Consider the following 15,600-nt stretch of genomic DNA (forward strand, 5'->3'; position numbering starts at 1 on the left):
TCTGAAGGGGCCTGTGTTGTCTTCTAGAACATCTGTTTGTTGGCCCAATTAAAGGGTATCGGAAGCTACAGTTGTTTCAGTGACCAATAAAATGAATTCACTTTTAATCACAGAACAGACTCCTGCAACGAGCAGAACATGAACTGAAATCAGACTTACTAATTTAAAACTGAGTACTCAACTGGAGTACCTGATGTAGGTTTAGAAGGGCATGGGGGTATAAACAGTATTATCTTTATCTCACCATACCTCAAACCTCTTCCCATTCCTAGGCCCTTGGAAAAGCCTCATGTGGTTGGCATCATACACTCTCATGCTCCTTTACTGTGGTAACTTGGCAGCTGCCCCATCACTACTGGGGCACAGGGACATCTGAGTTCGGAGCCTCTGTCCATTAGGACCAGTGTATGCCATGGAGGTGGCATGCTCAGGCCTGGGGAGAGAGGGAAGGATCTGCCACTATGATGCTGTCCCCTGTAGGCTGAGGGCACGGAGACTCAAGTTAACCCTAGCGCTGGTGAAAGCTACTGAGTGCCACCCAGGAATGCGATCTGGGAGGAAGGGAAAGAGAAGTTTTGGAAAAAATCAAAGAGGGTCAGAGAAAATGGGGAAGTGGCCAAAAGAAAATTGCAAGCTATAAAGGTGAAAAAACATGAACATTAGCTAAAGCAACAAAAGAAATAAATTGAAATGAGGCAGGGATGGGGAATGAAATGCTACCTGTTGAATTTGAATGTATCAATCAACTTTCCAGCACCTATTTCTGAAGTTAAAAGTATTTCATAAAAGCCAAGAGGAGCACTGAGCAGCATTTCTGAATATCTGAGCTGAGTGGTGCGTGCTGGATATTGGATTACAAGGTTCTCCTGGGTGCTTCTATTCTCCCGCCCGCCCCCTTCCAGTTTTAACATTCTGTTCACTTTGATTCCACTGAAGGGCAGCAAGGTCAGAAGAACACTGGCATTCCCTCACAGACGGCAGGCATCTGGATGCATTGGGGACTGCGCTCTCTATTGGCAAGCTGAGGGATCAGGAGAGGGAAAGACAACAGAAGCACTAAGATGCAAAGTCTCCAATATCATGTTGCAATGTAAAGCACAGATCATGCCTTCATACACCAGACTATTTCAGAAGCCACATATATTCTGCACTTTGGTTTTTCTCATTAATATTTTGATTTGCTTTGGCAATACCGCTGTTCTGCTCATGAGACTAGAGTGAACTGAATTTGTGAGGTTGATAGGGGAGATGGGGAAAGAGAAAACTATTAGCAAGGAATTTCCATGTGAGAGCACTAACTTAAATGCACAGTGTTGAGCACACATTTTTTTTGTGTGTGTGCAAAGCTCTTTGCTACATTGACAATAAAGTTTGTGCACAAAAAATGTATACACAACTGAGGGTTAAACTAACTCTTCCAAGTACATCTTAGTCATTATCCTAAATTTGCACTTGAGGTAGTGGAAGGTGAAGTGACTTGCACGAGGTCACAAGGAGTGTTACTGAGGGATGAATGCCGGCTTCCCAGGTTTGCAGCCTGCTGCTCTAATCACTAGGGAATGAAACTAAGTAGGACATTTTGTTATGATATCCTATTTGGTTTCAAACAAAAAAATATTCTTAAACAAAGAAGAAAAGTAAAATGAAAAGCAGATTTTGGAAAAGGAATTAGGAGAGGACAAACAATAGGAAAGCAAACAAACAAAAAAAAAGATTAGGGAAAAGAAAACACCCAGACAACAAAGTTAGAAAAAAGCACATCATAGTCAGTTTGGTGACTGGAATATGTATGGCTTCTGGAGTAAATTAGATTCTCTACAGGCTGTAATGGCTTTCATTGCATCAATGTAAGAAGTATCCAAAAATATTGTACAAGACTTTTGAGACTATATGGGCCTCTTTTTCTTAGATGAGAATGATGTCTCTGATGTGATCTCTAAAGCTCATTCAAAATTTTTTTTGATATGTCTTACACTAATCCGGTACAAGGTTTTAGAACTTGCCAAGAATCCCATGACTGGAAAATGATTTTCAGTATTAAATTTCTGTATGCTCTCTGTACACTTTAGTTTGTGCGATATAGATAGATGTGATGGAGAGTTAAATAGTTACAGGATGAAGAGGAGTGAAACAGAGCTGGGGGCGGGGGGAGGCTTGATAAGATACTAGCAGCACATCACTGTGTAAGAATCAACACGTGGCCCTATTCTGTTCATGCTAGCTCTATGTTCTCATTTAAAATTTACTACATAAATTGACAAAATACAATTGTAGAGAGACCCCAAATTATGTCTGCCCATTTGTGAGCCAGGCCATACAGAAGACACTGGGTAGTGGAGACCTCGGGAATTATCAGTGTCTGATGTAGGTAAATGTTTATGCATGCAATAATACTAGTTGCCCTTTGAATGGCATTTTAGATGTGTGACTGCTATAAGGCAGTTGATAATTTGGGAAAATATGTGTTTTATTTCTTCAAAGGTTTGAGTTTGCTTGATAGCTGAGAGAGAAGCGGGTAGTATAAAGGCATTTTGGTGGGGTTTTGCTCTTTCCTCCCCTGCCCTTGCCATAAAGGGTGGGGATTAGGGACCTCCAGCTATGTGACCTACTGGAGTAGCCAGCCTGTGGGCTGGGAGGTCCAGGGATCCTCCAAAGGGAATGGGACCCCGCAGGGGCTCTTCCCCTCAAGGGGAGAGTCCGAGGATGAGAAGAAGTGAAGAGTCCACCTCCGGCATGAGGTTTGGACTGGAGCGAAGAAACATGAGATGGTGGTGGCAGAGTGGCAGGAAGTGGGTTTTTTTTCACCCCCCAGGAGACCTATCTTGCAGCAAGAAGGAAAATTTCAGGAGTCAGGTGAGTTTGGGAATGCCCCAAGGTGTCCTTTGATGTGCAGAGGTCCGGGGAACCAGCACCGAGAGAAAGTAGTGATTTCCTCCTTCTCTTTAGAAACTTACTGGGGTGGTGAAATGGAGAGGCCAGAGGCCTGAGCATGGAGTGGTGTTTTATTCCTCTTGTGGAACTACCCAAGAGAGGAGCATGAGCAGGGTGATTTCAAGTGAAGGTATGCCCAGATTGTCCTTAATGTGCAGAATCTGGTGCAGCCTGCACTAAAGGATGGTGATGTGGAGATTGGTGAAAAGGTTCAAGACCACAGAAGGTGTGAGTAATGCTATGGGAAATGTGATTATGTATTTGCTGCCCATTGGATGAGAGTTCTGATATACCTAGGACTGAATAACTCAGCCTTCCCTTATGGCCGAGAGAGAGAAATGACAGCGGAGAGGGTAACAGGTTGATCAGTCTGATCAGCAGTAGCTGTAATATTCACTGTTATGGAAGCCCAAAATTTTCTGACTTGTTCAATAATGATGTCATAACACCTTCTCATTCATGTACATGGTTGAGATTGGCTAAATAGTCCAGATAATAAAGTTTGATGTTGCTTTGGAATTGGGAATCAATGTGTCAATTTCCATTATTATGCCAGCCATTTATTAAGGATAGAGTCAGAGATCAGGGTGGGTAGTGAGGAGGTTTCCTCCCTGTCCTAACGGAACAAGTAAAATAGAGTCATGTTAAATCCTGCTGACACCATAAAGGTCCACTTCACCATCTGCATGGCCACTGTGAAGGCCACACCTACTCCTTTCATTCCTACCCAGTCCTTGCTGAATAGATTGTAGCCGGGTATAACTATATACCAGTAATTTTTTTCTATGTACCAAGTCTCCATGACAGCTACTATACCTAAATCAGCTTCTTCTACTACTACCTCCAGATCTAAGACTTTATTTCCCATACTATGAGCATTAGTGTACATAGCTTTCCAAATATTGCCTTTTCCCCCCATATTTCCCATTATTATATGAGTATTTAATGTTTTACTTACCTTAAGGTTTTGTTCAGCCATTCCCGATGATTCTAGTTTAAAACCCTCCTCAGTAGCTGTCATGGAGACCTGGTACATGGAAAACCATGACTGGGATATAGTTATCTCCAGCTACAATCTATTCAGGAGGGACCGGGTAGGAAAGAAAGGAGGAAGCATAGCATTATATATATAAAGAACAGTATTAAAGCAATAGTATTGCTGGGCATATGAGGTAAAGAGGAGGGACTATGGGTTAATCTGGTTAGAGGGGATGGAACATCTATTTACATTGGTGTAATATACAGACCTCCATCACAGACAAAGGAGATGGATAGAGATTTAATGGAGGATATTCACAGGATTGCTGTGAGAGGGGAGGTGCTGCTAGGGGATATTAATCTTCCAGATGTTGATTGGAACATCAACAGTAGTATCTGCTAGAAGCAGGGAAATCCTGGATTCTCTGCAAGAAGAACTGTTCTGTCAACTGGTAATGGAACCCACATGGGAGGGGACAATATTGGACTTAGTGATTACCAACGGAGACAGTATTTCTGATATTGTAGTGGATGATCATCTGGGAACCAGTGACCACCAGATGGTGTGGTTCAGTATTAGGATGCAAGAAATAAAGGTTAATTCTGAGGCGAGGGTCCTAGACTTCAGGAAAACTAACTTTCTCAAAATGGGGGAGTACCTCAAGGAGTTGTTAGCTGGATGGGTAAAATCCAGGGGAAGTAAAAGGGCAGAGGGCAAATCTAAAAGAGCTATCATAAGGGCAACTAATCTTTTTGTTAGGAATGTAAATAAAGGGAAGAGGAAAAAGAGACCATTATTAAAGAAGTAGCTGAAAAGGTAAGGGAGAAAAGGTTAGCATTCATAAACCTCGAGAGTCTGCAGAAAGAGGAAGACAGGCAACAATATCTAGAACAATTAAGAGAAGCTAGGAAAGTAGTCAGGAATGTGAAAATTCAAATAGAAGAAAAAATAGCAAATACGGTAAAACAGGGGGACAAGATTTTTTATAGATATGGAAGTGCAAAAGTGGCATTGTCAAACTCAAAGGTGAAGGGAGGAATATGTAGAGGCTGATGAGGAAAAAGCAAAATTGCTTAACAAATATTTCTCTTCGGTGTTCACTGTGGAAGGTCTTGGAACAGGACCACATAAAACAAACACAAATAAGATTGGAAGTGAGGTAAACCTCAACTGATTTTCAGAACAGTATGTTTGTGAGGAGCTAACTAAATTTAAAGTAGATAAGGCGATGGGGCCAGATGGGATACATCCAAGGGAACTAAGAGAACTTAGAGATGTCCTGGCAGCTCTGCTAACTGACCTTTTAAATGCTTCCTTAGAGTCTGGAGTAGTTCCAGAAGACTGGAAAAGGGTGGATATGATTCCTATTCCTAAAAGTGGAAGTTAAGGAGGAGGCTGGGAAATACAGGCCAGTTAGTCTGACCTCTGTGGTGAGCAAACTAAAGGAATCGCTGCTATAACAGAGGAAAGTGCAATTTTTGGAATCCAATGGATTTCAAGATCCAAGGCAGCATGGTTTTTACCAGAAGTAAATTTTGTCAGACAAATCTGATCAATTTCTTTGATTGAGTGACCAAATAGTTGGATCAAGGGAGAGCAATAGATATTGTGATCTTGGATTTCAGCAAGGCCTTTGACACAGTTCCACACAGAAGGCTTATAAATATATTATATTGTGCGCCCTTGGTATGGATCCTAGAGTGACCGACTGGGTTAGAAACTGGTTGAGTGGGAGGTGACAAAGGGTAGTGGTAAATGGAGTTTTCTATGGGAAAAGGGTTGTTAGTGGTGTGCATCAGGGATCGGTCCTTGGACCGGTTCTTTTCAACATTTTTGTGAGTGACTTACCAAAAGAATTGTTGGGAAAGGTTTGTCTTTTTGCTGATGATACCAAAATCTGTAACAGGGTGGATGTTGTGTTCCACGGCCGAGGCAGACCACGACCGCGGCCCCCTACCTTGTCCACGGCGTTCCTTCGCTGTGGGAACACTGGGGGAGGGCTCTGACTCAGGCCGTCGCTCCTGCGCGGCCCCCGGTGCTGCTTGCTGCAGGGGGAGCCGTCCTGCTCCCCCCTCGCTGCGTCCAGCGATGTCTCTCCTCTGCGGGGGAAAATCAAGATGGTCGCGTCTCCTTTGCAGATTTAAAGGGACCTAATCCCTTTAACTAGCTTCACCTGTTCTTGATCAGCCTGAGCAGGGGAAGTATATAAGGAAGCTTCCTCTGCTAATTCAGTGACTTGGTAACGTCCTCCAGCGCTGTCTAGTCTGCTTGCTTCGGTGAGTTCCTTGAGCTTTGGATCCTGTTCCTGTTTCATCTTGGTGTTCCCGGTTCCTGACTTCGGATTGGCAAGCGGTGATTCTCTGGTGTGTGACTTCGGACTGGCAAGTGGTGATCCCTCGGTGCGTGACCTCGGGCTGGTGAGCGATGACCCTCTGGCACTCGACCTAGGACTCCTTCTAGACTACCGTCTCCAAGGGCCCGCCTAAGTCCCAATGGGTCAGGGGTCCCTACGGGCTCCTCCCAGGGGGACCGCGGGCTTCCAGGGCGAAGCTCCAGTCTGCCCTTGCACCAATACCTTGACCTCTCAAAGTCCACCCAAGCCCCAGCGGTCTGGGTCCCTACGGGCTCCTCCTGAGGGGACCACAGACTTCCAGTGGTGAAGACACAGCTCCTCTTCTCGTCTCTTCATCCGCCTCCGCAGTCGCCTCAATCTCCAGTGCCGAGGGTCAGCTGGACCTGTCTTCCGCTCTGCCTCGCCACCCGACGAGAGAACCTACGGATCTTCCGAAAGGTATACCATCCTCCCATCGGCCAAGGGTTCACAAGCCTGAGCATAACAGTGGACATTCAAGAGGAGTGGAAAACATTAGGAAGGATCTAGCGAAGCTCGAGGAATGATCGAATGTCTGACAGCTAAGATTTAATGGTAAAAATACGAGCAGTGCATTTAGGATACCAAAACCGAAGGGAAAGGTACAGTAATGGAAATGAAATGCGGGATCTGGGGGTAATTAAATCTGATGATCTTAAGATGGTCAAATGTGAATAAAGCGATGTTAAAAGCCAGAAAGATGCTTGGCTGCATAGGGAGAGGAATGGTCAGCAGAAAAAGGAAGGTGATATTGTTCCTGTATAGGTCCCTGGTGAACCATTCTGGAGATCGCACTTTCAAAAGGATATAAACAGGATGGAGTCGGTCCAGAGAGTGGCTAATAAAATGGTCATTGGTCTTAATTCTAAAGCATATGGAAATAGACTTAAAGACAAGATGGGGGATATGATAGAGACATTAAAATATTTCAAAGATTTCATGCAAAGGAAGTGAGCCTTTTTCACTAGAAAGGAGGCTCTAGAATGAGGGGTCATGAGATGATGGTGAGAGGGGGTAGACTCAGGAGTAATCTTAGGAAATATTTCTTTATAGAGAGGGTGGTAGATGCATGGAACAGCCTTCCAGTGGAGGTGGTAGAGACAAAAACAGTAACTGAATTCAAGAAAGCATGAGATAAATACAAGGGACCTTGATGCTAAATTAATTAATTGTACAGATGGGCAGACTGGATAGGCCATATGGTCTTTTTCCTCTATCATGTTTCTATGTTTCTATGAAGAATCCACAAAACAAATTTTGAATGGACAACCACTGCATATCAGGGAAGTCCCATTCCATCACTTTATGTACCCGATCTGGGGGTCACACGATGTTTGCCTTTTTTTGCCCAGGCAGAGGTGTGTTTGAATATTCTTTTTTGTATGATGAACAGTAAAAAGAAATGTCCTATTTTTGCTCTGCAGTCATTGTTAAGGGAGTTTTTGTGGTTGCAGACTGTCATAGAACTGTATAAGTTTGGGTTAATGATGGATACTACACTTCACTCCCATATAGAATGATGTTATTGATTAATTTAACAGTAGTTTTACTGGTGAGTTGAAACTGGCCAGGAGATAATTTAATTGCTTAGAATAAACTTTTTCTTATAGGGTCTTTGTACTCAAAGCTCCCATATCACTTAGTGTCAAGCCAAGTTATGTATAGTCTAGGATGCACTCTATTTCTTGGTTATTTAGACAAAATTTGAATGTGTCAGAGACCTTTTGGAAAAATGTATCATTTTTGTCTTTCCCAGACTCACTTGTAGGGACCATGATTTGCAATAGTTCTGAAGCAGATTAGTTGTTTTTCTAAACCTTCTAGGGTAGGGCATACAGCAGGCATTTCATCTCTGAGATATTAAGTTTCATTCCTGGTGGCTGAGGATCTCTCCAGAGCGGTGTGGAGATTACTGAAGGTGTTCAAGAGCATAGAACTGAGACTACATTCTTGTTGTACTCCTTCTTGCACCACATACCAAGAAAATGAATGCATAGAACCTAATAGACAACTTTGTTGAACTGAAAACCCATTCAAAGAAAATGTAATATAATATGGATTATGAAAAAAATATTCATCGGTAATTAATTGTGTTCTATTGAATATGCGTACTTCATATTACTTCATGATAAATGTTCTTATCATTGGTTCAAATACAAATTGGGGAATGGGGTCCTTCAAATTTTTGCATAGCAGCCCATAGTGTGAAGCTATGCCACTCTACCCCTTATTTATCCATGCAAAGGAAAACCGCACCACTAATTTAAAAGTTGTGTTTGCCTTGCAAAGGCATATAAAACGGAGAATATGTTCACCCTTTGGGAAGCATTTCAACTTTTTTGAGAGTCACTATGCAGTGTTTTCTAAGTAATTCAAATTGGATATCTGGTGGTCACGAGTACAGCAGAGTAAACCTGCCAGAAGGAAACTAATCTCTCTCTGTGCCACCTCATACATCAAACATAACCCCCCCAAAAAAAACACTCCGCCAACCCCCTCACACCAAGATTCCAATTCCAGATTGTTTACTACTGATGATTACTAGTAATGTGTGTAAAGAGAAAGGCAGAGTCTGATTTTCATCAACCAGCTAGTTCTATATTGGATGAGACTAAGAAAATCTTAGGGCTAGCATTTTTTGCCCATAGATGCAAAATGGGAAAAACTCTTTAGTACATCTGGTCCTTAGTTTGTCAAGTGTACTGAGTAAATATAACACTGAAGGCACAAAAGGGACATATTCAAGTCATACCATGTCTTTTTTTTTTTTTTTGATCCAGCAGTTTCTTTCTCCTCCTTTTGTAGGCTTCCAGCTGAATCAGAACCAGAACTAGGATCTGTGTTTAGAAGCCTTCATTTGCAACTAACTGGTGATTCCCTCTCTCTTCCTTTATAACTTAGCCCAGTCATTACAGCAACAGTCCTCTAATTATGGTTACTAAATCTGGCCACTAGGTGTCACCACTGTGCAATGATTATGACTCCCCCCAGGGACTGTAAGTGCTGTCTCTGCAGCATCTCAGCCCTGGCTGACCAGAGGTGTGGAAGACCTGAGCTGGGAATTGAACCTTTGTCCCTCTGGGCCAGTCCTTTTTTTTTTTTTTTTTTTTACCAGTGGCTTATTTTAATGATTGTAATTTAACCTGTGCAATGAGTTTTCACAGCTCTCGGATGAGACATGGCCTCAGTTGAAGAACATTCATCTAGCAGCAGTGCTAAATCTTGTTAATGCATTATTTCTAACATGTCATTTCTCTTTGTGGATTTCATTCCATTCATTGTTTTTGAAAGAGAAGCATTTTAAGTCACTTCCAACTCTGTGGGAACAGTTACTCCTAATCATGGGCTGACTCAATAGACGTGCACTGAAAATGTGCGCTTGTATTCAGCGCCTGTTTTCCTAACATGCACGCAGCCACATTCTCTGAGAACCCGATACAGAATTTAAATGTGTAAAAACGGGTGCGTTAGGGAAGAATTTTGCGTCCATATCGCTAAATTGCATCAGGCACCCACAATTGCAATGGCTGCTCAATATGAGCATCCATTTTTATCTCACTTCTTCAGACCGATTTTTTTGTTATTTTGCTGAGATTGCAGAAGTTTCTTATATTAAGCGCCCCTTGCTATAGGCATCTAAATTGTGTGGCCATACGAAAATTATTTTATATATATATATATATATATATATATATACATTTATTTTTCTCCACTGCAAGCAGTAATGAAAAGTGTTAGAATGAAACTAAGTAGGAGGACACATTCATTGTAACACAGAGGACCATAGTTTTTTATTTCTCACGAGCTCTTCACTTGCAAATTGACTTTAATTGACTTTACTCTACCTCTGGGCTGGAGTTAAATTTGCCTCGTTAAAAAGTGTGTGTTGGATGCCCAGCACTTTTCTGCATGGGGCGGGGTTGTAATAGCTAAAAGCCTCATCTACATGGAATTTACATGAGATGGGCGCTATCGGCTACACATTTGTTAAGGAACACTTTTTAACCACACTAATCCCCTTATTGCATCAGGTGATAGTGTAGCACGCCTAAAATGCGCATCCTATCATGGGTAAACCTGTGCACTAGGCTGATAGTGTGCTATTCTGGAAAGGTAGCTTAATCTCACTCCCATGCTGCTTATGACTTAAGGCAAGTCACTTCACCTTCCATTGCCCAAGGTAAACGGGCATGGAACTTCCTGATTCTAACACATCTTGAACTCATGTTTGGAAAGGCGAGTAATAAGATCTAAAATCCAAATCATGCAATGCAATGGTTGAAAGTGATTGGAGCACAGAGCTGTCAAACCCGAAGATCCCACATTCTAATCCCAGCCACTATATTTTAGTGTTTCTAAACTGGTGTACTTCTCATGCTAATGGCCATGCTAGGCAGTAGGCAATACACAGTTAGCATTTTAGTGTGCTTCAGTGTTGTACATGGTAAAATCACATGGTCACCAAGTCCTTGTGCAGAGATACCTATTGGTGTTCAAACTTACATTGTAATCTCTCTGTGCCAGGGACTTGGTGCCTGCTAGCCTGTACAATAGTGCAGTGCACTGAAACTGCTATCAGGCCGATGCAATAATCTTGTTGCTAGTAAAATGTATGTTGGTTTTCAGAACACATTTTTAATGCAAAGACAATTACCTTTTTTAACTCCTGATGCAGTAAGCTAAAGATTTGCTAATGCATGGGAGCTAGAAAATGTGTAAAAACTGTAAAAATGTGCGTTTGGCAGAGGTCGAACGCACATTTTAACTAAAGAAAGAGGTGGAGGCATCCCTGACAGGCTATCCAGGTAAGTGGTGGCAGCTGCCGCCGCCACTTATCCAAATAAAATCTGATTTGTCCATCTGTCTGGCAGATAAATATTTTATCCGGCTAAGTAGTAATGAACCGCACCGGATAGCTGTATAAGTACTGACTTATGCAGCTATATGGCGGCTGCTTCTCGCTGCCAGATAGACAGAAAAATCAATTATTATCCAGGGAAGAGACGGCAGCTGCCAGCACTTACCCAAAGAGTTAAAAAATGTTTTTTCAACTTTTTATTTTTATCGTGCTGGAAACAACTCCAGCTCTAACCAGGGATTATGTTTCCAGCACAAAAAATAGGCCAGATGCAGGCTCTGTGTGTGTGTGCATGGGGGGGGGGGGGGGGGGGTGTGTGTGTTAATGTTTAATGCCCTCATTTACATAGGATTTCCATGGCGGGCACTTAGCCATACTCCTTTTTGGATACAGGCATTTTCTGCATGCAAAACTCCATGTCGCAAAACAAGTTTTGTGGCCAATGCAATATCATGCGCAAAACACGTGTATCCAACTTGACACACAATTTTTGAACGCACACACATCCCCTCTTTTAGGCGCTCGATCTCATATTCTAATGAGCTGGCGCACTAAAAGGGAAGCGCAATGGATAATTTGTGGGTCCCTAGCGCGTTCATGCTATCGAGGGCCCAGAAATGGCTGTTCCTCACATAAGGAAAACAGACACTCCGTTTTCTGTGCCCCTTTTCCTAACCTGACTGCTGTAAAGTTGTTTATTTTTGTTGTTGTTGCAGCTTTTTGTGTTTCCTCCTGCTTAGCATCGCAACAATATTAAGTGGGAGGAATCACAGAAAAACTGTTTTTTTTTGCTCTTCTGAGCATGGCTCGGGGTGCCTCAAAACATAACACCAGCTCTGGGCTGGTGTTAACTTTTGAGTGTTAAAATGTATGTGTCGGCTGCACATTTTTTTTAAAATCGGGGTACTAGCTAATAGCCTCATCAACATGACATTTGCATGTGATGAGCACTATTAGGTACGTGCCGGTATGGCTGTGTGTTTTGGATGTGCTAATCCTGATATTCTATTGGGCGCATGTCTAGCGCATCCAAAACACGTGTTCAACTTGGTGTCTAGCGGTGCACTGATTCAGCACCCGATATTGCATTGGCCCCTTTGCCTGCAAAAAATGTGTGTTGAAGTGAGTGCAGTAAGGTGCATTTCGCGGAACACACATTTCTGCATGGGCTTGATATGTATTACCTAGCATGGCCATTAGCATGAGAAGTACACTGATTTAGATTCACTAAAGTCCCCAAAAGGTTTACTGGCAAAACAGTGAATCCAAAAGTGCCTGCTTTGAACAGCAACTGAAATGTTTATTTATTATACAGACATTTGATCTGAGATATCACATTGGTTTACATTCAGCTACTGTATATATTTCCCCTATTCCCAGAGGGCTTACGATCCAAGTTTTGTACTTGAGGCAATGGAGAGTAAAGTGGCTTGCCCAAGGTCACAAGGAGCGACAGTAGGGCTTGAACCCTGGTCTCCTGGTTCGTAGCCCGCTTCTCTAACCACTAGGCTACTCCTACACTTTTTTTTTCTGCTTTACACTAAAACCCATCTAACCTAGTACAGTTTAATCAAAGGGAGCACTAGACGTGGGAAAAGTCCCAAGTGGGGAAGCAAGAAACCATTCCACACCCCATCAAACCAAACTCAGCTTCAGCAGAAGAAAGAAGAGCTGCTCAGCAAAGCAATTACCGTGCTGAATTGGCCATAGTCTATCGGAACTTTCCTCCCAGCCAGCGATTTTTACACTAGCATAAGCCCTCCCACCATGTGGCTAAATAGCATGATCGCTAACTTCTTTCTCGGAGGGTGCGGGAAGAAGGATGAGAGCTTCAGTTCGCACTGCCTCTTCAGAATCCACAAAAGTGTAGCCTATATGGCTAAGAATATCTATTACGATTCCCATTGATTTCACCCGCCCGAATAGATGCTAATTTTGTCAAGCTACTGCTTTCTTGCCTGGAGAGTTTAAATTACTGTTGACCTAGAAGCGAAAGGAAAGTCGCCTCCGTCCCTCCTGCAAGCAAGCACTTCGGGGGACAATCCCTTGTTTAAGGGCTGGGAGCACCCCTAGGATATATATCGCAATAGCGTCAACAGTAAACGTCTAATGCACAAGGACACTTAGGCACACATTACTACATGGCTGTCAAAGAGGCAACAGCTAGAAGACACTCATCTTAAAAAGCATCTATCTATATAAATGTAAAAGGCAATCCTTTTTCTAGGTCAAAAAGGAGAAAACGACCTTAAGAAAGGAGGATAAATTAGAAAATAGATCAGTGGTTTTCAACCACAATTATGGAGTATTCATTGTTTCGGGCGGGAGGCGGAGGGAGGTGAGGGGAGAGGGACACTGGACCACAATTAAGAAGTATTCAGTGTTTCGGAGGGGGAGGGGGAGGAGGCGGGGATCGCCCTTATGAAACGAAAGGGAAACTGTCTCCACTCTGCACTGTGTCTTTAAGATAACCCAAGCAGTAACGATAAGTGTGATCGGAATGGAATCTCCAGGCTACCCCCCCCCCCCCCCCCCCCCCATATCCTCTCCCTCCCCCTCCGGCTCAGTGAGCGCCACTTGTAAACTGGCCTACAGCAGAGACGCACGTTACAACTTTCAGAAACACTTCTCTTTCTCCGGCTTTTTATTATTATTATTTCCCTTTTACTGTCCATTGAAAGTACTTCATTCATTGTACTACCTCTCCAAAGGACTCCCTAAACTAAACTAGTTAAAAAAAAAAAAAACCAGCAGCGGCACAATTAATTACAGAGTCATAAAACGGAAATCATAAAAAGCGCTACAGCTGTAATTCTTGCCAAATTGAAGCTGTCAGTTTGGGTGAGCATGACTTGGCTCTGAATGTTTCTGGGAGCTGTTTTCAGCCACACAAACTGGTCTTACACTAGTACGGCAATTTACACTTCCCTCTCCCTCTCCCTCTCTCCCCCCCCCCCCCCCCCCCCCACAAAAAAAAATGCCAGTGTTCTGTGGAAAAAAAAACCCAAAAACTTTGAAGTATGAACTCAGAATGTGTTAGCCTAGCCTGTAACTTTAAATGGCAGAATATATACACGTTTTGCTCCATTAAAAAAAACACCTACTCGGGAGGATCAATAACGTTCCTTCCCTAATCCCCCCTCCCGAAGGAACAGAAAAGCAGGAGGGTAACATTCTAACAAAACAGAGGGACATTGCCGAAACAGCATGCTCTAATGGTATTTACAAAAACAACACACACGATAAATAAACCAGAAAAGTAATGGGATCAAACGGCCAGGGCGAATCTGAAGTCTGACACCTTTCACTTCTGGCAGTAAATCCGAGCCGATCATAAAAGTAGGCTGTTCTCCCAACGTCAACTTTATGAAAAGATACTTTGGATATTGAAAGAGAACAGATGTCACTTTTTGCGGTGTGTGGATCTTAGGTGAGTGAGCCGTTTCTTTCTTATACACACAGACAGACACACACACACACACACACACACACACACACACACACACACGTGCGCGCAAGTTGTTGCCTTGGGCAGAGAAAGGGAAAAGGGAGACGGCAGCTGCACCTAAAGGCACCTACCTGCAATGACAGCTGGGGATCTCTGGCCTCCCTCCGCCCGCAGCCACACTTGCAAGGTGAGGGCATCTCTGGGCAGCTCCGGACTGGCTTTCAGCCGCAGTTGATCGCCCTGGCCGCTGAAGTAGAGTGCCCTGCCCGGCTGGAAGGGAGCCCCAGCCTCCTCTGCCTCCCCCTGCTGCTGCTGCGGACTCCTGCGGGGCACACGCAGGGGCTCCATGCCGACCGTGGAGCGCCTGCCCCGGGCTAGCCTGGTGGCACAGGTGCCCGGTGGGGTGTAGCGCTGGCTGCGGGTGTGCCGGGTCTCCCTCTTTGCCCTGCGGGAGCGCTCGTCCATCCCACACTCGGATCCACTGGCCAGGGCTGCGGAGAGAAGCCCAAGAGGCAGCAGCAAGCCCCAGAGCTGCATTTCCAACCTTCCCCCCCCCTACTCCCCTCCAAATCCTCCCGATCTGCCAGCTTTGGACTCCTCCTTGCCTTGACTTTTCTGCTCTTGTTCACCCTTCCTGGGTATTTCCAATTGTATCTTCCTTCAGTTGCCTTCTTTTCCTCTTCCTTCCCCAATACAATTTAATTTTGATGGTTGTTTTTATTTCTTTTTTTTTTCTCTTCAAGGTGATTTTTTTTCTATTTCTTCTTATTGTGTCTTTCCTCTTCAGCTGGATTTCTCTTCTTTTCTCAGCTGGATTTGAATCCCCTGTATTTATTTTCCTGAAGGAGCTGTGTCTCCCAGACTCTAATCCTTATTTCCCTCCCCCCAAATCCCCCCCCCCCCCAGATGCTCTAATTTATTATTTTTTTTAGTTTTTCCCTTTATAACATAAGCCACAACCCCCTACCTCCCCAGCCCCCCTCCCTCTTTCTTTCAGAAAATGAAAGAAAAGG

The 15,600-nt window shown here is 43.6% G+C and overlaps 1 protein-coding gene across 1 annotated transcript in view; it reads right to left on the reverse strand.

The window, feature by feature from the left end:
* The window catches only part of PAPPA (pappalysin 1), a 611,319-nt gene extending 596,195 nt beyond the window's left edge, over positions 1-15,124 (reverse strand). Inside the window, exon 1 of the mRNA XM_029613956.1 lies at positions 14,719-15,124. Coding sequence (XP_029469816.1) covers positions 14,719-15,124 — 406 coding nt within the window. The remainder of the gene's footprint in view (positions 1-14,718) is intronic.
* Positions 15,125-15,600: the final 476 nt, after the last annotated feature.

This window comes from Rhinatrema bivittatum, chromosome 8 (assembly GCF_901001135.1).
Source record: "Rhinatrema bivittatum chromosome 8, aRhiBiv1.1, whole genome shotgun sequence".
NCBI lineage: Eukaryota > Metazoa > Chordata > Amphibia > Gymnophiona > Rhinatrematidae > Rhinatrema > Rhinatrema bivittatum.